Below are 20,956 nucleotides of genomic sequence, written 5' to 3' on the forward strand. Positions count from 1 at the left end.
CAAAGGTTTCTGTGATCAACAAACTTTGAAATTTTCCTCTATACTGCAAATACCTAGATCATTCATATATATCAGGGAAAAGCAAGGATCCCAATACTGACCTCTCGGGTTCTCCACTACCGACATCCTCCAGCCTGAAAAATATCCATTATTCATTGTTCATCCAATTTTGTATCCACGTTGCTACTTTCCCAGTTATTTTATGAGCTTATGCCACAAGTCTGTTGTGTCACTGCATCAGATGATTTTTGAATCTCCATGTCCACCACATCAACAGCAGAACCATCATTGAACCTTTCTGTTGCTTCCTCCAATTAACAGCAATATAAAGCCAGTCGAAAACGGCATTTCTTTTTACCAACCAATGAATTTAGTTTTCTGTGTGTCATTATTAGACTTACCATTTCCCTTTTGAACTCAGCGTGGGCCGGCTCAGAGGAGTTGAATGATCAACTGACCCTCGGACCCTCAGCTAAGTTTAACACTACTGCTCCAGGCTGGAGCCGCAGGCTTGACTAAATTGGATTGACCCAGTCTTTTCGGTTGTGGTTACGACCTCCTGGCCCTCTCTTCATCCACTCCAACAAACTGAGATAGCTGGGAATTAAACCCGTATCAACTGCTTGGAAAGCAATTGTGCTCATTATTATATCACTGTCATTGCATTTAGTGACTCCTGTGGTGTAGGTGCTCCCACAGAGCTCTGAGAAAGAGAGTTCCAGGATTTTGACCCGGTCACTGTGAAGGAACGGTGCTATATTTCCAAGTCAGGATGGTGTGTATCTTGGAAGGAAACTTCCAGGTGGTGATGTTTCCATTCATCTGATGCCCTTGTCCTTAGGGATAGAAATCACAAGTTTGGAAGGTGCTGTGTAACGAGCCATTGGGAGTTGTTGCACTGCATCTTGTAGATGGTACACACTGCTCGCTCTGTACCTCTGTGGTGGATGGAATGAATGTTGAACGTGGAGCACCAGTCAACAAGCAGAGTTATCCTGGATGGTGGCGAGCTTCCTGAATCTTGAGCTGCACTCATGCAGACAAGTGGATGGTATTTAATTAAATTCCTGACATGTGTCTTGTCGATGGTGGAAATGTATTTGGAAGTCAGGAGGTGAGTTACTTTGTGCAGAGTTCCTGGCCTTTAATCTTCTCTAAAATCCACAGTAATGATATGTCAAGTCTGTTTCTGGCCAATGGTAGCATCGAAGGTGCTGATAGTCAGGATTCAGGTGATGATAATCCCATTGAATGTGAAGGGAGAGTTGATTGTATTCATTCTTGGTGGAGATGGTCATCGCCTGGCACTTGTCAGCCTTCCTTGAATATTGTTCAAGCCTTGCTAAATATGGACAGGTCCTGCATCACTGTCTTGCGGAGTCGAGAATGGTGCTGAACGTTGTACAGACATCAGCAAACATCTCCACTTCTGACTTTATGATGGATGAAATTTAATTGATGAAGTAGCTGAAGATGGTTGGGACGAGGGCACTCTCCTGAGAACTTCCTGCTGTCATTTCCTGGAGTTGAGATGACCCTCTCTTCACACACTCCCAACAAACTGAGATATCTGGGAATTAAACCTGTATCAACTGCTTGGAAAGCAACTATGCTCACAATTATATCACTGGAATTGCATTTAGGGACTCCTGTGGTGTCGGTGCACCCACAGTGCTGTGAGGAAGTGAGTTCCAGGATTTTGACCCAGTCACTGTGAAGGAACGGTGATATATTTCCAAGTCAGGATGGTGTGTATCTTGGAAGGGAACTTCCAGGTGGTGATGTTTCCATTCATCTGCTGCCCTTGTCCTTCCAGGGATAGAAATCACAGACTGGGCAGTGCTGTGTAACGAGCCATGGTGAGTTGTTGCACTGCATCTTGTAGATGGTCCAACAACCATAACTAACTTCGTCTGTGCTGGTGTTGCTCCAACCGGCAGATAGTTTTTTTTCTCTCATTTCCATTGACTTCAGTTTTTCTCTGGCTCCTTTTTGCTACATGTGGTCATATTCTGCCATGATGTCAAGGGCAGACACTCTCATCTCACATCCTGAGTTCAGCTCTGCTGTCCGTGTTTGCATCAAGGCTGTAATGAGGTAGGGGACTGAGTGACCCTGAGGAAGCACAAGCTCAGAGTCAGCGAGCAGGTCATTGCTAATTAAATGCTGCTTGATAGTCTCGATGACGCCTTCCTCTGTTGGTGATTGAGAGGAGACTGATGGGGTGGTAAATGGACAGATTGGATTTGTTCTTTCCTTTTTGTTTACGGTCATATCTGGGCAATTTCCCACTATTTTGGGTAAACATCAGTGTTGTAGCTCTACTGGAACAGCTTGGCGAGGAACAGAGCAGCTTCTGGAGCAGTAATCTTCAGTACAGTTACTGGAATATTGTCAAGATCTGTGGTCTTTGCAGTATCCATTACCTTTAGCTATTTCTTGACATCATGTGGAGTGAATCGAATTCGCTGATAAATATCTGTGATGCTGGGGACCTCTGAACGGTTTAGCCACTGAAGTTGGTTACGAATATTTGAGCCATATCTTTTGCACTGATGTATTAGTCGTCTCCGTCATGAGGATGGGATATTTGTGGAGCCTCCTCCTTCTGTTGTTTCATCATCCACTACCATTCACAGCTAAATGTGGCAGGACTGCAGAGCTTACATCTGAGCCGAGGAAACCAGAATTTCCTGAATGAGGAAACCTGCTGCTGGAAAATCTCCAGTCAAACTGTCAGTGATATGAAACCGGGTTTGCGGATAACCCTTTCCCTGGGCGGCACAGTAGCACAGTGGTTAGCACTGCTGCTTCACAGCTCCAGGGTCCCGGGTTCGATTCCCGGCTCGGGTCACTGTCTGTGCGGAGTTTGCACATTCTCCTCGTGTCTGTGTGGGTTTCCTCCGGGTGCTCCGGTTTCCTCCCATGGTCCAAAGATGTGCGGGTTAGGTTGATTGCCCAGTTTAAAAATTGCCCCTTAGTGTCCTGAGATGCGTAGATTAGAGGGATTAGCAGGTAAATATGTGGGGGTAGGGCCTGGGTGGGATGGGCCGAATGGCCTCCTTCTGCACTGTAGGGTTTCTATGATTCTATGATTCAATGTGAGGATTGACTGGAAGTAAGAACTCCCGGTAATTCCTGGAGATAGAACATGAGCCAGACCTGCAGAAAACGTAGAGCCTGTTTACTGTGGAATGTAGCGGGAGACACCCCTCCCCTATAAACTCATCAAACAGAAATATTTCAACTTTCTAATGGGAGAATATTCTTTCCTTGTTGTATAAAATTTAGGGGATGGACCTTAAAGCAACAGTAAGCACAGTTTCACACTTTAACTCGCCCTGAGATATTATACATATGTTATAATGTCAGTAGTTAAGAAGCACAGGGAATCCCGAGGGATCCACTCTCACAGCTTTATCATTTAACCCTCAGTAAAATGTACAATTCTCAGAAAATCCTGGATTTATGTAACCAGAAATGATTTAAATTTCCGGAAACTTAGCAGGGTCAGTGAGATTCAGGAGGGTAATTCTGATGATCAGGAAATGAGACCAGAATGTGGAACATGTTTAAAAATTACTTGCTTGTTCACAGGATGTCGGCATCACCTCCTCTAGGGGCCATTAGCAGTGGGAAATAAATGCTGGTCTAGCCAGCGACACCCATATCCCATGGACAATTAAACAAAATATACATTTTGAGAGGTGTAAAAGAGTTAATTGTTCATCATTTTTCAATGCTGACTATTGCCTTTTCCATTCAACAGAAAGGGCTTGATATTATTTGATTTAATATTGTCACATTTATTAGTGCCAAAGCATACCGTACATAGGGAAAGAAAGGAAAGAGTCCAGAATGCAGTGTTACAGTCACAGCTGGGGTGCAGAGAAAGATCAACTTGGATGAGATATAATATCGTAACTTGAATCAGGTCACCACTCGTGCTAAGTTTCTGACACAAAAATAGATCCAGCTATTTTTTCTGCTGAACAGTAATCTGAATTTAATGTGTTTCTCACTTTCTCCATTTAGTCTGGGTGGCAATAAAGTGGGAGATTCAGGAGTGAAACTACTGTCTGCGGCTCTGAGGAATCCAGAATGTAAAATACAGAAACTGGAGTAAGTATCAGACTGTGTGAGATTGTGTTAATAATCAGTGGATGTCTGACACTGTAAATTATTATCAGTGTCAGTAATCGTGTCATTAATAACCATTCCACATCATTCCTGTCAGTATTCGTGTTAAACACCACGGATTCGCTCTGATTCCTGAAATCTTTCTCTCTCTGATCTCCAGTTTGGAGAGTAACAGCCTCAGATATTCTCACCTCTGCTCTCAGTACAAACCAGTCAGTGATGTGTCTGAACCTGAGTTACAATAAACTGCGAGATTCAGGAGTGAAAGATTTAACTAATCATTTATAATTATTCTCAAATCCATTCATGAGAATAAAAAAGATGGACAAAACAATTAAATGTTTATAGAATTCCCAGATATGGCTGGTCGCATGTTCAATTTAGTTTAATTTGTCATTCAGATTATAGATGTTTATGTCTGTCGGCTTCTCAGTTTGATTAAATGTAGAAAACTGCTGTATATCGGTAAGGCAGATTACAAACTACATGGAATTCTGATGAGTTTTATCCCGAGGGATCCACTCTCAAATTTACGTTAAACGGAGCTTAAGGAGCATCTGAAAAGAGAATGCAGAGATGGAGGTGGGGAGGGTTATGAAGAGAATTCCAGAGCTCACAGCCCAGCAGTTCAAGGCACAGCTCAGCTGGCAATGGCAATAATCACAGTGCAGAATAGTCTGAATGATGTCCCTATCAATAATGGACATTGTTTTTAAGGACACAAATAATGATACTAAATATACCATTGCTGTCAGTATTCGTGTTATTAAAAACACTCCGCTATTAGTAGACACAAAATAAGCTTGGGAGCAAAGTTGGAGACCATGAAATAAAAGAGGCAAAAGCAGCCTGGATATGAAGTTATCTGAGTGACAGGAAACAGGCAGGAGAGGTGAACTGTACCTTTTCATTTATCGGAAGCTGACAGTGGCTTTCCCCAGCAACCAGTACTGTGTTACTCCGACTAATTTTCTTTACATGTACTACCAAATGAGACTTGGATTTATCTAAAGATGAGATGTGAAGCTCCAGCACACGGCCACCAGAACACAGAGCGGACGCAGCATATGATAGACCGAGCTCAATCACACCAAAACCAATGGATCAGATCAGAGATCTGCTGTCTTGCCATATCCAGTCATAACTAGTGTTAGACATGCCACAAAATGTTGGACATGCCGGTTACATTAGGTGACACGGTGGCACAGTGGTTCGCACTGCTGCCTCACAGCGCCAGGGACCAGGGTTCAATTCCGGCCTTGGGTGACTTGATGTGTAGAGTTTGCACATTCTCCCAGTGTCTGTGTGGGTTTCCTCTGGGTGCTCCAATTTTCTCCCACAGTCCAAAGATGTGCAGGTTCGGTTGATTGGCGATGCTAAGTTGTCCCTTGGTATCTCAGGGTGTGTAGGTTACGGGGATTAGTGGGCCATATATGTGGAGTTACAGAGATAGGGCCTGGATATGATATTCTTTCAAAGAATTGGTGAAGACTCGATGGGCCAAAGGGCCTCCTTCTACACTGTGGGAATTCTATGATTCTATAAACATGCCACAAGAATTCCATCATTACTGATGAGGGAACCCAGAGCATCAGTGCCATCTTCAGCCAGAAGTGCTGAGTAGAATGATTAATCTCGGCCTCCTCCTGAGGTCCCCAACATGACAGATGACCATTTGATTCACTGCATGTGAGGTAAAGAAATGACTGAAGGCACTGCATGCTGCAAACTCTGTCAGCCTGGCTGTACCCCAGCAATGGTACTGAAGAATTGTGCTCCATAACTAGCCATTCCCCTAGCCAAGCTGTTCCAGTACAGCTACAACACTGGATCTAACGGACAATGTGGAAAAAAACAGGGCAAATCCAATCTGATGAATTGCTGCTCCATCAGTCTGCTCTTGAACGTCAGAAAAGTGTCATCCTTCCAGTGCCTCATGAACATCACTGCAGGAGTTCCTGAGGGTGATGTCCAAAGCCCAACCACCTTCAATTGCTTTATCAATGTCCTGCCTTCCATTATAATGTCAGAAGTGAGGATGATCACTAATGATTGCACAATGCTCAGTACTGTTCACAATTCCTCAGAGACTGAAGCAGTCCATGCCCATAAACAGCAAGACCTGAACAAAACAGAAAATGCTGGAAAGGCTCAGCATGTCTGACAGCTTCTGTGGAGAGAGAACAGATAACCCTTCGAATCTGGATGACTCTTCGACAGAGCTAGCGTCTTAAGCTCTGAAGAACGTTCAGGCTGAACCTGATAAATGGCAAGTAATGTTTCACTGCACAAATGCCAGGCAAGGACCATCTCCAGCAGACGGGAATCTAACCATATTCCCTTTACATTGAATGGCAGCACCATCGCTGAATCCTCAACCATCAACATCCTGAGTGGTGGGGGCGCACTGGGACCATTGAACAGACACTGAACTGTAAACACTATGGCTCCAAGGGTAGATCACAGTCTGGGAATTCGGAGATGAGGAACTCGCCTCCTGTCTCCCAAATTTTTCCCACCATCTCCAAGACACAAGTCAGCAGTGTGATGGAATCCGCTCATCTTGCTGGATTGACTGCAGCTTCAAAAACACTGAAGAAGCTCATCCATGGAAAATGAGCCCACTGGTTCAGCTGGCCATTCACCAAACTAAATATTGGCTGTCTCTACCACTGACGCACAGTGGCAGTATTTTACCACATACAAGGTGGAATGTAGCAGCTCACCAAGGTTCCTGAGCCAGCATCATCCAAACAGGCACTATCCATCACCGAGATGGCCAAGGATATCAGAAGGCTGGAACACCAACCAGCTTCAGATTTCTTTCCAAACCACACACCATTCTGACTTGGAATATATTGCTTTTCCATCACTGATGCGGGATCATAATCCCGGATGTCCCTTCCTAGCGGTTTTGTACCAGATGCTCTGCAGAATTTAAGAAGATGGCTCACCACCTCCTTCTCAAAAGCAATTGGGGATGGGCTGCAAGTGTTGGCATTGCCAGTGATACCATCATCCCTTGAAAGAATTAATAAAGACAAGCGCTACCCACTGTAGAGGTGGGTAATTGTGCCTGTGTGTAACCCAAACACAGTCACGGAAGAGAGAAAAAACAGCTGCGACAGGACAAATAGTGTGACCATTGCACAGGCCAGAGGAATTCTAAAGATAGATCTGGTGGAACTATTTAATATACTCAGCGAGGGTCTCAAATGTCCAGGTGTTGTGCTGTGTTCCATACAACCTGGATCTAGAGTGGAGAAGCTTTGAACAAAGTGTGATGCAATACAATGTTGACCAGATGCTTCATGATGAGGAACCCCATGGACCACAGGCCAGGGACATGGGATATGTGTCAGGGAGGATGGAGATTCAGTAATGCAGACATGTTTTGCATGAGTCACACTCTCACAGCCATTCAGTGTAATAAATCTTCACCATCTCCAGCACTGTTGCTGTTTCTGTGAATGTTTTATAATTTCCCTGGAGCCGTCACGACATGAAACAAAGGTATTGGAATTGTATTGACCTGATTCAGTGCTGTATTTCCCATCTCACATTCCCAGTGAACTGTTAAAGACCCAGTAATGTGGTGAAGGATTTTTTTAGTGGTGCTCCATCTCTGAATTTACTGAAAATACAGACATAACAAAGTGACCAGTAATGACAAAGTATAATCCTGTGAAACCCATGGAAGCAACCCCACCATGACAACCACCGCCATCCCCGCACTTTCCGCTGAGCTGCAGGCAGCATCTTACCTCTCTCCTCTCCTCTGGGAATTTCGATGACCGTGGCCTTTGTCCTCGGATTTCCTGAGTCCTGGAAGGATCCGGCCAACTGCGGGTCCTCTGCACAGATGCTGGAGTTGTCTCTGTCATCATAGCTTCGTGAGGTGCTTGTGTCACAGTCGGAGCAGAAGGGGACCCACTGCCCACACCAGGGGCATCCTGAGAGGAGCTCCCGAATACTGCAGGCAGCCGCTCCTCTATCCATTCAGGGCAAACTGGACCCTCCCTGCTCAGCTGGGGAGGGCCTGACAGTTACTCCACACACATTTTCCCACCCCTCCCACAGCCCGTGTTCCACAGAGCTCATGGAGGTGGTGAGAACATGCAGGCTCATGTGTATTTCCTGTGGGTGAGAGGCTGGATGTGACTCTCCATGAAGGTCACCAATCTCTCTGTGGAGGATGCTATTTGTGCTCAGACCTGAGACATGGTAACACTGCTGGCCTGGATTGACTCCTCCATCCTTTGTGTATGGATACACACAGCCTTTGGAAACTCCACCAAATGTTAAAGTATCCTACGCTGCAGCTCCAGTATCTGCTGCATTGTTAAAGACTCCAGTCACATTTCATCTTCCTGAAGCTGACAATGACCTGTCCCCTCGAGAGTGTGAGTGAACTCAGCTATTGCTGCCTTCATCAGCTGCTCGGGTTTGTGTGTGCTCTCCTGTGCTGCCAGATTGTAACCCCTTTGCTAATCGTGAGAGACATTATCTGCTCTGGCGGACGTTATAGAGTATAATGTGACAATCCATCCTCTGACCCCTCCCCATCTTCAGAGCTGCACGCCCGTCTCCCTCTCACCGCAGCTGTTGATTTGTGAGAGAGTGAAGAATGTTAGAGGGTAATGCACATTCCAACATGTCCTGCAGACTGTTCCTAACCCAGAGCTCCATGTGACCAATGGAAGACACACAAGCACCAGGTTTTGGACTCAGCAGCAGAGTCTCTCCTGTGCCCATCCATTCACTCACTCACTCTCTCTGGATCCACAGCCCATCTCACCATCAGCGATTGCCCACCCAGCCTCCAGGTCTCCCAGCTCCAGCACTGCATCTTCCATTGGCATAAGGATGACACAATCCAGACACTGTCACTCTTGGCTCCTTCTCTGACGCTGTGTGCCCTCTTCTACAAGAACATAAATTTCCATTGTTACTCACCCATCAAAGACACACACAAACCTGACGCTAATTTAGACTGCCCATCATGGGACCACCAGGATGGTCACTCAGTGTCGGCAGTGCAGCAGCCATCTCTGACTGACTCTTTACTCCGAGAGCGGTTGGGGTGTGGAATGGACTGCCTGCTGTCATCGTGAAGTCGGACACTTTAGGAACTTTCAAGCGGTTATTGGATAGGCAGATGGAGCACACTAGAATGATAGGGAGTGGGATAGCTTGATCTTGGTTTTGGACAAAGCTCGGCACAACATCGTGGGCCGAAGGGTCTGTACTGTGTTGTACTGTTCTATGTCCTATGTTCCATGTAACCTTTCACAGAGAGGCTGACATGTTCCTGAAGATTGATGCTGCTGTCTGGACATTGCCAGTGTCTGGGTGGAGATGGTCTTTCCACAATTTCTCTTTCATCCTTATTCACATATCAGCCTGTAGGCTTAACGCTCACCTTGTCAGAACATATCAGATTATTCATCTTTTGCCTCATTGCAGCCACTGCTCAGACCCTTGGCAGTGTCTATCCAGACTTGCTTGGGTTGATGTGACAGGTCTCCTTCTCCAGTCCTGAGGGAACAGAACCTCCCTCCAAACCGAAATAGCCTTGAGAATTTCCAGGGAAGTGTCAGCGAATTGGGTTGAATCTGCCTTCTGCCATTTCAGCCCTTTGTTCATTAACCAGGGCTCCCTCACTGCTCCCTTCAGAGCCTTTAAAAGTGCTGCTGGCTGCCTTTAAATCTGGTGCCAGCATTGCCAGAATTGTGCTGTCCCCTGCAGCCAGTGGTTAAGCTCTGGAATGCACAGGGTTTTGGGGGAAGGTGGGGGAATGCCACTTAGTGAATTGCTCATTCGGAGAGTCAGTGCAGACACGATGGGCCGAGTGGCCTCCTTCTGCTCCCTAACAATACTGTGATTCTGCCTGTGCTGCCTGAGTGGACGGATTTCCCGAACCTGTCAGACATTTACTGTGCCCGTTCTGGCTCTGTGTGGAGTTGGTTAGTTCAGTTGGTTCGGTGTCTCCAGCGTGATGTAGAATGATGCTGTTGTTGAGGGTTTGGTCCCCGTACTGGCTGTGGGGTTAATGGAGTCCCAACTCTTCCCATATCCCCACGTTTACTAAGTTGTATCCCTGAAGTGACATGTACCAAATTGTGTCTCTTTCTATTGGAGAGATTTCATTGGGGAATGTGGCTACTAACACTGTCCACACGGCAACATCACCAACTTCCAGTTGAAATATCGATAACATTTTCAACCACTGTCTCCACAGAATTCTTACGGAGCACAATGAGGCCATTTGGCCCATCGTGTCTGCACCAGCTCACCAAATTGACATTCGAAATTCGTGTCATTCTCCAGCCTTTTTGTCGTATCCATTTTCGTAGCTCATTGCCTATCTTCAAAAAATCATCTAATTCCTTTTTGACTGCTTCGATGCAGCCGACCTCCACCACACTTCCCGCCTGTGAATTCCAGACCCGAACCACTGGCAGTGTGAGAAAGGTTTCTGTCGCATCATCTTCAACCCCACCACACACTCCATTCCTGAGCCCCAGTTAGAATACTCACTGTCTCCATCTCCTGGTGTCCCTGTCTAACTGCACTCAGTTACCCCCCTCACTGTCTCCATCTCCTGGTGTCCCTGTCTAACTGCACTCAGTTACCCCCTCACTGTCTCCATCTCCTGGTGTCTCTGTCTAACTGCACTCAGTTAGAATACTCACTGTCTCCATCTCCTGGTGTCCCTGTCTAACTGCACTCAGTTACCCCCCTCACTGTCTCCATCTCCTGGTGTCCCTGTCTAACTGCACTCAGTTAGAATACTCACTGTCTCCATCTCCTGGTGTCCCTGTCTAACTGCACTCAGTTACCCCCCCTCACTGTCTCCATCTCCTGGTGTCCCTGTCTAACTGCACTCAGTTACCCCCTCACTGTCTCCATCTCCTGGTGTCTCTGTCTAACTGCACTCAGTTAGAATACTCACTGTCTCCATCTCCTGGTGTCCCTGTCTAACTGCACTCAGTTACCCCCCTCACTGTCTCCATCTCCTGGTGTCCCTGTCTAACTGCACTCAGTTAGAATACTCACTGTCTCCATCTCCTGGTGTCCCTGTCTAACTGCACTCAGTTACCCCCTCACTGTCTCCATCTCCTGGTGTCCCTGTCTAACTGCACTCAGTTAGAATACTCACTGTCTCCATCTCCTGGTGTCCCTGTCTAACTGCACTCAGTTACCCCCTCACTGTCTCCATCTCCTGGTGTCTCTGTCTAACTGCACACAGTTAGAATACTCACTGTCTCCATCTCCTGGTGTCTCTGTCTAACTGCACTCAGTTAGAATACTCACTGTCTCCATCTCCTGGTGTCTCTGTCTAACTGCACTCAGTTACCCCCCTCACTGTCTCCATCTCCTGGTGTCTCTGTCTAACTGCCCTCAGTTAGAATACTCACTGTCTCCATCTCCTGGTGTCTCTGTCTAACTGCACTCAGTTAGAATACTCACTGTCTCCATCTCCTGGTGTCTCTGTCTAACTGCACTCAGTTAGAATACTCACTGTCTCCATCTCCTGGTGTCTCTGTCTAACTGCACTCAGTTAGAATACTCACTGTCTCCATCTCCTGGTGTCTCTGTCTAACTGCACTCAGTTAGAATACTCACTGTCTCCATCTCCTGGTGTCTCTGTCTAACTGCCCTCAGTTAGAATACTCACTGTCTCCATCTCCTGGTGTCTCTGTCTAACTGCACTCAGTTAGAATACTCACTGTCTCCATCTCCTGGTGTCCCTGTCTAACTGCACTCAGTTAGAATACTCACTGTCTCCATCTCCTGGTGTCTCTGTCTAACTGCACTCAGTTAGAATACGCATTGAATGTCCCGCGCTGTACATTATTATTGTTAATGATCTTATTCTTAAAAACACTGTGGATTTACCCTGATTCCTGTTATGTTTCTCTCTCTGATCTCCAGTCTCTATGGTAACGATCTCACCGATTCTTGTGCCGAGGACCTGGCCTCTGCTCTCAGTACAAACCGCTCACTGATAGATCTGGATCTGGGTGGCAATAAACTGGGAGATTCAGGAGTGAAACTGATGTCTGTGGCTCTGAGGAATCCGGACTGTAAAATACAGAAACTGGAGTAAGTAGCAGACTGTGTGAGATTGTGTTTATAATAACTGAATATTCAACAATATAATTTCACCACTGGTATTTGTATAAAAAACACTGCCCATTACTATTGGCGTCAGTTATGAATAAGGAAAACTGCTTTTCCTCTGACTCCTGTTGCTTCTCTCTCTGATCCCTGAGCAATGGGATGTCAGTCCCACAGATCCTTATGTTGAGGGAGTGGGGGAATAATGTTATGGTTCACCCTCTGAGGTCCAGTCATTGGCAACTGCAAACTGTATTGAATTTCTACCTTCGGGTGTGCTGACTCTCAGAATCCCCAACCTGATCCAATCTCATGACTTCATATTATAAGATCCGACAGCTTTGACAAATCAACAGAAAAGGCAATGAGGGACAATTCGCCTGGGAGCAAAGGTCGCCAGTCACAAATCTGATAGGTTTGTGGTCACAGCACAGCTGAAGTAACGTATATAGTTTTGGTCACCTTATGAACGTATTTTATAAACATTTGAGAAAATGTTGGCTTGAGTCTTTCATGGCATGCCAGGCTTATCTTATGAAAAAATATAGAAATTATTCATCCGATACTCACTGCAATTGGGACGAACCACGGCTGATCATGGTCGGCAGGGTGGTAGAGCTGTTAGCACTGCTGACTCAGAGCGCCAGAGACCCGTGTCAATTCCGGCCTTGGGTGACAGATTGTGTGGAGTTTGCATGTACTCTCCGTGTCTGCGCAGGTTTCCTTCAGTTACTCCAGTTTCCTCCCACATGCCAAAGATGTGCACGCTAGTTTGAGCGGCGATGGTAAATTGACACTTCACGTCAGGGGGATTTGCAGAGTTAATATGTAGGGTTACTGTTATAGGGCCTGGGCGGGATTGTTGTTAGTGAAGGATTGATGGGCCGAATGGCCCACAGCTTGTCTGGACTTGCAGAATCTCACTGGCTGTCCTGTCTGGAGACAATACACATCTCTTTAACCTGTGCTTAATGCTCCCTCCACTCACACTGTTTGTACCTTTACGACTTGATTATCTGTAAAGACTGCATTCCAGTCATTATTCTGTAAATTGAGTTTGTGTCTCTGTATGCCCTGTTTGTGAGCATTTCTACACTCCACCTGACGAAGGGGCAGTGCTCCGAAAGCTAGTGGCATTTGCTACCAAATAAACCTGATGGACTTTAACCTGGTGCTGTTAAACTTCTGACTGTTCCTAACCCAGAGCTCCATGTGACCAATGATGAACACACAAGCTCCAAGTTATGGACTCAGCAGCAGAGCCTCTCCGGTGCCCATCCATTCACTCACTCTCTCTCTCTCTGGATCCATAACCCATCTCACCATCAGCGATTGCCCACCCAGCCTCCAGGTCTCCCAGCTCCAGCACTGCATCTTCCATTGGCATAAGGATGACACAATCCAGACACTGTCACTCTTGGCTCCTTCTCTGACGCTGAGTGCCCTCTTCTACAAGCACATAAATTTCCATTGATACTCACCCATCAAAGACACACACAAGCCTATGGTGCTGCCAGACTGCCCATCATGGGAGCACCAGGATGGGCACTCAGTGTCGGCAGTGCAGCAGTCATCTCTGACTGACCGGAACCCTTCACAGAGAGGCTGACATGTTCCTGAAGATTGATGCTGCTGTCTGGACATTGCCTGTGTCTGGGTGGAGATGTTCTTTCCACCATTCCTCTTTCATCCTTATTCACATATCAGCCTGTAAGTTTAACGCTCACCTTGTCAGAACATATCAGGTTATTGATCCTTTGCCTCACTGCAGCCACGTGCTGCCTGCTCTGGCCCTCGGCAGTTTCTATCCAGACTTGCTTGGGTTGATGTGACAGGTCTCCTCCTCCAGTCCTGAGGGAACAGAACCTCCCTCCAAACCGATATAGCCTTGAGAATTTCCAGGGAAGTGTCAGCGAATTGGGTTGAATCTGCCTTCTGCCATTTCAGCTCTTTGTTCATTAACCAGGACTCCCTCACTGCTCCCTTCAGAGCCTTTAAAAGTGCTGCTGGCTGCCTTTAAATCTGGTGCCAGCTCTGCCAGAATGGGGCCTTCCCCTGCAGACAGTGGTTAAGCTCTGGAATGCACAGGGTTTTGGGGGAAGGTGGGGGGACGACACTTAGTGAGTTGCTCATTCGGAGAGTCAGTGCAGACACAATGGGCCGAATGGCCTCCTCCTGCTCTGTAACAATTCAGTGATTCTGCCTGTGCTGCCTGAGTGCACGGATTTCCCGAACCTGTCAGATATTAATGTGCCTGTTTGGTTATATGTGGAGTTGGTTAGTTCATTTGGTTTGGTGTTTAGAGTGTGATGTAGAATGATGCTAAATCTGAGGGTTTGGTCCTCTTACCGGCTGTGGGGTTCATGGAATCCCATCTCCTCCCATTGCCGCACGTTTATTAAATTGTATCCCTGAAGCTACATGTAACAAATTGTCTCTCTCTCGATTGGAGAGAAACACAAAGAACAAAGAAAATTACAGCACAGGAACAGGCCCTTCGGCCCTCCAAGACTGCACCCACCATGCTGCCTGACTTAACTAATACCCCCTACCCTTCCCGGGACCATATCCCTCTATTCCCATCCTATTCATGTACTTGTCAAGACGCCCCTTAAACGTCACCACCATATCTGCTTCTACTACCTCCCCCAGCAACGAGTTCCAGGCGCCCACTACTCTGTGTAAAAAATCTGCCTCGTACATCTCCTTTAAACCTTGCCCCTCGCACCTTAAACCTGTGCCCCCTAGTAATTGACTCTTCTACCCTGTGAAAAAGCTTCCGACTATCCACTCTGTCCATGCCTCTCATAATCTTGTCGACCTATATCAGGTCTCCCCTCAACCTCCGTCGCTCCAGTGAGAACAAACCAAGTTTCTCCAACCTCTCCTCATAGCTGATGCCCTCCATACCAGGCAACAGCCTGGTCAATCTTTTCTGTACCCTCTCCAAAGCCTCCACATCCTTCTGGTAGAGTGGCGACCAGAATTGAACACTATATTCCAAGTGCGGCCGAACGAAGGTTCTATAAAGCTGCAACATGACTTGACAATTTTTAAACTCAATGTCCCGGCCGATGAAGGCAAGCATGCCGTATGCCTTCTTGACTACCTTCTCCACCTGCATTGCCACTTTCAGTGATCTGTGGACCTGTACACCCAGATCCCTTTGCCTATCAGTATTAACATTTTATTGAGGACTATGGCGACTAACATTGTCCACACGGCAACATCACCAACTTCCAGTTGAAATATCGATACATTTCCAACCACTATCTTCACAGAATTCTTACGGAGCACAATGAGGCCATTTGGCCCATCGTGTCTGCACCAGCTCACCAAATTAGCATTAGGAATTTGAGTCATTCTCCAGCGTTTTTCTCGTATCCTCGCTCATTCTTTATATTCAAATAATCATCTAATTCCTTTTTGACTGCTTCGGTGCAGCCGACCTCCACCACACTTCCCGGCTGTGAATTCCAGACCCGAACCACTGGCAGTGTGAGAAAGGTTTCTGTCGCATCATCTTCAACCCCACCACACACACCATTCCTGAGCCCCAGTTAGAATACTCACTGTCTCCATCTCCTGGTGTCCCTGTCTAACTGCACTCAGTTACCCCCTCACTGTCTCCATCTCCTGGTGTCTCTGTCTAACTGCACTCAGTTATCCCCCTCACTGTCTCCATCTCCTGGTGTCCCTGTCTAACTGCACTCAGTATCCCCCCTCACTGTCTCCATCTCCTGGTGTCTCTGTCTAACTGCACTCAGTTACCCCCCTCACTGTCTCCATCTCCTGGTGTCTCTGTCTAACTGCACTCAGTTACCCCCCTCACTGTCTCCATCTCCTGGTGTCTCTGTCTAACTGCACTCAGTTACCCCCCTCACTTTCTCCATCTCCTGGTGTCTCTGTCTAACTGCACTCAGTTAGAATACTCACTGTCTCCATCTCCTGGTGTCCCTGTCTAACTGCACTCAGTTAGAATACTCACTGTCTCCATCTCCTGGTGTCTCTGTCTAACTGCACTCAGTTACCCCCCTCACTGTCTCCATCTCCTGGTGTCTCTGTCTAACTGCACTCAGTTAGAATACTCACTGTCTCCATCTCCTGGTGTCTCTGTCTAACTGCACTCAGTTAGAATACTCATTGAATGTCCCGCGCTGTACATTATTATTGTTAATGATCTTATTCTTAAAAACACTGTGGATTTACCCTGATTCCTGTTATTTTTCTCTCTCTGATCTCCAGTCTGTCTGGTAACGATCTCACAGATTCTTGTGCCGAGGACCTGGCCTCTGCTCTCAGTACAAACCGCTCACTGATAGATCTGAATCTGGGTGACAATAAACTGGGAGATTCCGGAGTGAAACTGCTGTCTGTGGCTCTGAGGAATCCGGACTGTAAAATACAGAAACTGGAGTAAGTAGCAGACTGTGTGAGATTGTGTTTATAATAACTGAATATTCAACAATACAATTTCACCACTGGTATTTGTATAAAAAACACTGCCCATTACGATTGGCGTCAGTTATGAATCAGGAAAACTGCTTTTCCTCTGACTCCTGTTGCTTCTCTCTCTGATCTCTGAGCAATGGGATGTCAGTCCCACAGATCCTTATGTTGAGGGAGTGGGGGAATAATGTTATGGTTCACCCTCTGAGGTCCAGTCATTGGCAACTGCAAACTGTATTGAATTTCTACCTTCGGGTGTGCTGACTCTCAGAATCCCCAACCTGATCCAGTCACATGACTTCATATTATAAGATCCGACAGCTTTGACAAATCAACAGAAAAGGCAATGAGGGACAATTCGCCTGGGAGCAAAGGTCGGCAGTCACAAATCTGATAGGTTTGTGGTCACAGCACAGCTGAAGTAACGTATATAGTTTTGGTCACCTTATGAACGTATTTTATAAACATTTGAGAAAATGTTGGCTTGAGTCTTTCATGGCATGCCAGGCTTATCTTATGAAAAAATATAGAAATTATTCGTTCGATACTCACTGCAATTGGGACGAACCACGGCTGATCATGGTCGGCAGGGTGGTAGAGCTGTTAGCACTGCTGACTCAGTGCGCCAGAGACCCGTGTCAATTCCGGCCTTGGGTGACAGATTGTGTGGAGTTTGCATGTACTCTCCGTGTCTGCGCAGGTTTCCTTCAGTTACCTCCCACATGCCAAAGATGTGCACGCTAGTTTGAGCGGCGATGGTAAATTGACACTTAATGTCAGGGGGATTTGCAGAGTTAATATGTAGGGTTACTGTTATAGGGCCTGGGCGGGATTGTTGTTAGTGAAAGATTGATGGGCCGAATGGCCCACAGCTTGTCTGGACTTGCAGAATCTCACTGGCTGTCCTGTCTGGAGACAATACACATCTCTTTAACCTGTGCTTAATGCTCCCTCCACTCACACTGTTTGTACCTTTTAAGACTTGATGATCTGTAAAGACTACATTCCAGTCATTATTCTGTAAATTGAGTTTGTGTCTCTGTATGCCCTGTTTGTGAGCATTTCTACACTCCACCTGACGAAGGGCCAGCGCTCCGAAAGCTAGTGGCATTTGCTGCCAAATAAACCTGTTGGACTTTAACCTGGTGTTGTTAAACTTCTGACTGTTCCTAACCCAGAGCTCCATGTGACCAATGATGAACACACAAGCTCCAAGTTATGGACTCAGCAGCAGAGCCTCTCCGGTGCCCATCCATTCACTCACTCACTCTCTCTGGATCCACAACCCATCTCCCCATCAGCGATTGCCCACCCAGCCTCCAGGTCTCCCAGCTCCAGCACTGCATCTTCCATTGGCATAAGGATGACACAATCCAGACACTGTCACTCTTGGCTCCTTCTCTGACGCTCTGTGCCCTCTTCTACAAGCACATAAATTTCCATTGTTACTCACCCATCAAAGACACACACAAGCCTATGGTGCTGCCAGACTGCCCATCATGGGACCACCAGGATGGTCACTCAGTGTCGGCAGTGCAGCAGTCATCTCTGACTGACCGGAACCCTTCACAGAGAGGCTGACATGTTCCTGAAGATTGATGCTGCTGTCTGGACATTGCCAGTGTCTGGGTGGAGATGTTCTTTCCACAATTTCTCTTTCATCCTTATTCACATATCAGCCTGTAAGTTTAACGCTCACCTTGTCAGAACATATCAGGTTATTGATCCTTTTGCCTCACTGCAGCCACGTGCTGCCTGCTCAGGCCCTCGGCAGTTTCTATCCAGACTTGCTTGGGTTGATGTGACAGGTCTCCTCCTCCAGTCCTGAGGGAACAGAACCTCCCTCCAAACCGAAATAGCCTTGAGAATTTCCAGGGAAGTGTCAGCGAATTGGGTTTAATCAGCCTTCTGCCATTTCAGCCCTTTGTTCATTAACCAGGGCTCCCTCACTGCTCCCTTCAGAGCCTTTAAAAGTGCTGCTGGCTGCCTTTAAATCTGGTGCCAGCTCTGCCAGAATGGGGCCTTCCCCTGCAGACAGTGGTTAAGCTCTGGAATGCACAGGGTTTTGGGGGAAGGTGGGGGGATGACACTTAGTGAGTTGCTCATTCGGAGAGTCAGTGCAGACACAATGGGCCGAATAGCCTCCTCCTGCTCTGTAACAATTCAGTGATTCTGCCTGTGCTGCCTGAGTGCACGGATTTCCCGAACCTGTCAGATATTAATGTGCCTGTTTGGTTATATGTGGAGTTGGTTAGTTCATTTGGTTTGGTGTTTAGAGTGTGATGTAGAATGATGCTAAATCTGAGGGTTTGGTCCTCTTACCGGCTGTGGGGTTCATGGAATCCCATCTCCTCCCATTGCCGCACGTTTATTAAATTGTATCCCTGAAGCTACATGTAACAAATTGTCTCTCTCTCGATTGGAGAGAAACACAAAGAACAAAGAAAATTACAGCACAGGAACAGGCCCTTCGGCCCTCCAAGACTGCACCCACCATGCTGCCTGACTTAACTAATACCCCCTACCCTTCCGGGGACCATATCCCTCTATTCCCATCCTATTCATGTACTTGTCAAGACGCCCCTTAAACGTCACCACCATATCTGCTTCTACTACCTCCCCCAGCAACGAGTTCCAGGCGCCCACTACTCTGTGTAAAAAATCTGCCTCGTACATCTCCTTTAAACCTTGCCCCTCGCACCTTAAACCTTTGCCCCCCTAGCAATTGACTCTTCTACCCTGTGAAAAAGCTTCCGACTATCCACTCTGTCCATGCCTCTCATAATCTTGTCGACCTATATCAGGTCTCCCCTCAACCTCCGTCGTTCCAGTGAGAACAAACCAAGTTTCTCCAACCTCTCCTCATAGCTGATGCCCTCCATACCAGGCAACATCCTGGTCAATCTTTTCTGTACCCTCTCCAAAGCCTCCACATCCTTCTGGTAGTGTGGCGACCAGAATTGAACACTATATTCCAAGTGCGGCCGAACGAAGGTTCTATAAAGCTGCAACATGACTTGACAATTTTTAAACTCAATGCCCCGGCCGATGAAGGCAAGCATGCCGTATGCCTTCTTGACTACCTTCCCCACCTGCATTGCCACTTTCAGTGATCTGTGGACCTGTACACCCAGATCCCTTTGCCTATCAGTATTAACATTTAATTGAGGACTATGGCGACTAACACTGTCCACACGGCAACATCACCAACTTCCAGTTGAAATATCGATACATTTCCAACCACTATCTTCACAGAATTCTTACAAAGCACAATGCGGCCATTTGGCCCATCGTGTCTGTACCAGCTCACCAAATTAGCATTAGGAATTTGAGTCACTCTCCAGCGTTTTTCTCGTATCCTCGCTCATTCTTTATATTCAAATAATCATCTAATTCCTTTTTGACTGCTTCGATGCAGCCGACTTCCCGGCTGTGAATTCCAGACCCGAACCACTGGCAGTGTGAGAAAGGTTTCTCTCTCATCATCTTCAACCCCACCACACACTCCATTCCTGAGCCACTGGCCATCCCATGTCCCTCCCTGTGACTCAGGGTAAGGACATGCGAGTCCTGTGCTCTTCCCTTTCACCATCGTCCTTTTTGTCGTTTAATCAGTCTGGCACTTCCATTTTGTTCTTTCCTTGTCACCCGCCCATCCCCAGCTCCCGTCACTTAAAACACTTTAATTCACCGCTATTTCCAATTTCTAAGTTTCGCGAATTGAACTGAAACTAAATCTGTTTCTATCTTCACATATATTGCCTGACCTGATGAGAGTTTCCAACAGATTCATTCATATTTCAGATTTACAGCATCAATAGAATTTTGCCTTCTGTATGAACTGAAGTTGTGTTTCTTGAATGTCCCGCGCTGTACATTATTATTGTTAATGACCTTATTCTTAAAAACACTGTGGATTTACCCTGATTCCTGTTATTTTTCTCTCTCTGATCTCCAGTCTCTATGGTAACGATCTCACAGATTCTTGTGCCAAGGACCTGGCCTCTGCTCTCAGTACAAACCGCTCACTGATAGATCTGGATCTGAGTGTCAATAACCTGGGAGATTCCGGAGTGAAACTGCTGTCTGTGGCTCTGAGGAATCCGGACTGTAAAATACAGAAACTGTAGTAAGTAGCAGACTGTGTGAGATTGTGTTTATAATAACTGAATATTCAACAATATAATTTCACCACTGGTATTTGTATAAAAAACACTGCCCATTACTATTGGCGTCAGTTATG

The 20,956-nt window shown here is 46.6% G+C and overlaps 1 protein-coding gene across 15 annotated transcripts in view; it reads left to right on the forward strand.

The window, feature by feature from the left end:
* The window catches only part of LOC144486167 (NACHT, LRR and PYD domains-containing protein 3-like), a 131,866-nt gene that overhangs the window by 79,722 nt on the left and 31,188 nt on the right, over positions 1 to 20,956 (forward strand). For 13 of the 15 annotated variants that reach the window (XM_078204242.1, XM_078204246.1, XM_078204245.1 and 10 more), the window contains 4 exons: positions 4,036 to 4,122; positions 12,079 to 12,249; positions 16,510 to 16,680; positions 20,672 to 20,842. In XM_078204242.1, the coding sequence (XP_078060368.1) occupies positions 4,036 to 4,122; positions 12,079 to 12,249; positions 16,510 to 16,680; positions 20,672 to 20,842 (600 nt within the window). The remainder of the gene's footprint in view (positions 1 to 4,035; positions 4,123 to 12,078; positions 12,250 to 16,509; positions 16,681 to 20,671; positions 20,843 to 20,956) is intronic. The other 2 variants (XM_078204256.1, XM_078204257.1) reach the window with 1 other exon arrangement.

Source organism: Mustelus asterias, unplaced genomic scaffold (assembly GCF_964213995.1).
Source record: "Mustelus asterias unplaced genomic scaffold, sMusAst1.hap1.1 HAP1_SCAFFOLD_292, whole genome shotgun sequence".
Classification (NCBI taxonomy): domain Eukaryota; kingdom Metazoa; phylum Chordata; class Chondrichthyes; order Carcharhiniformes; family Triakidae; genus Mustelus; species Mustelus asterias.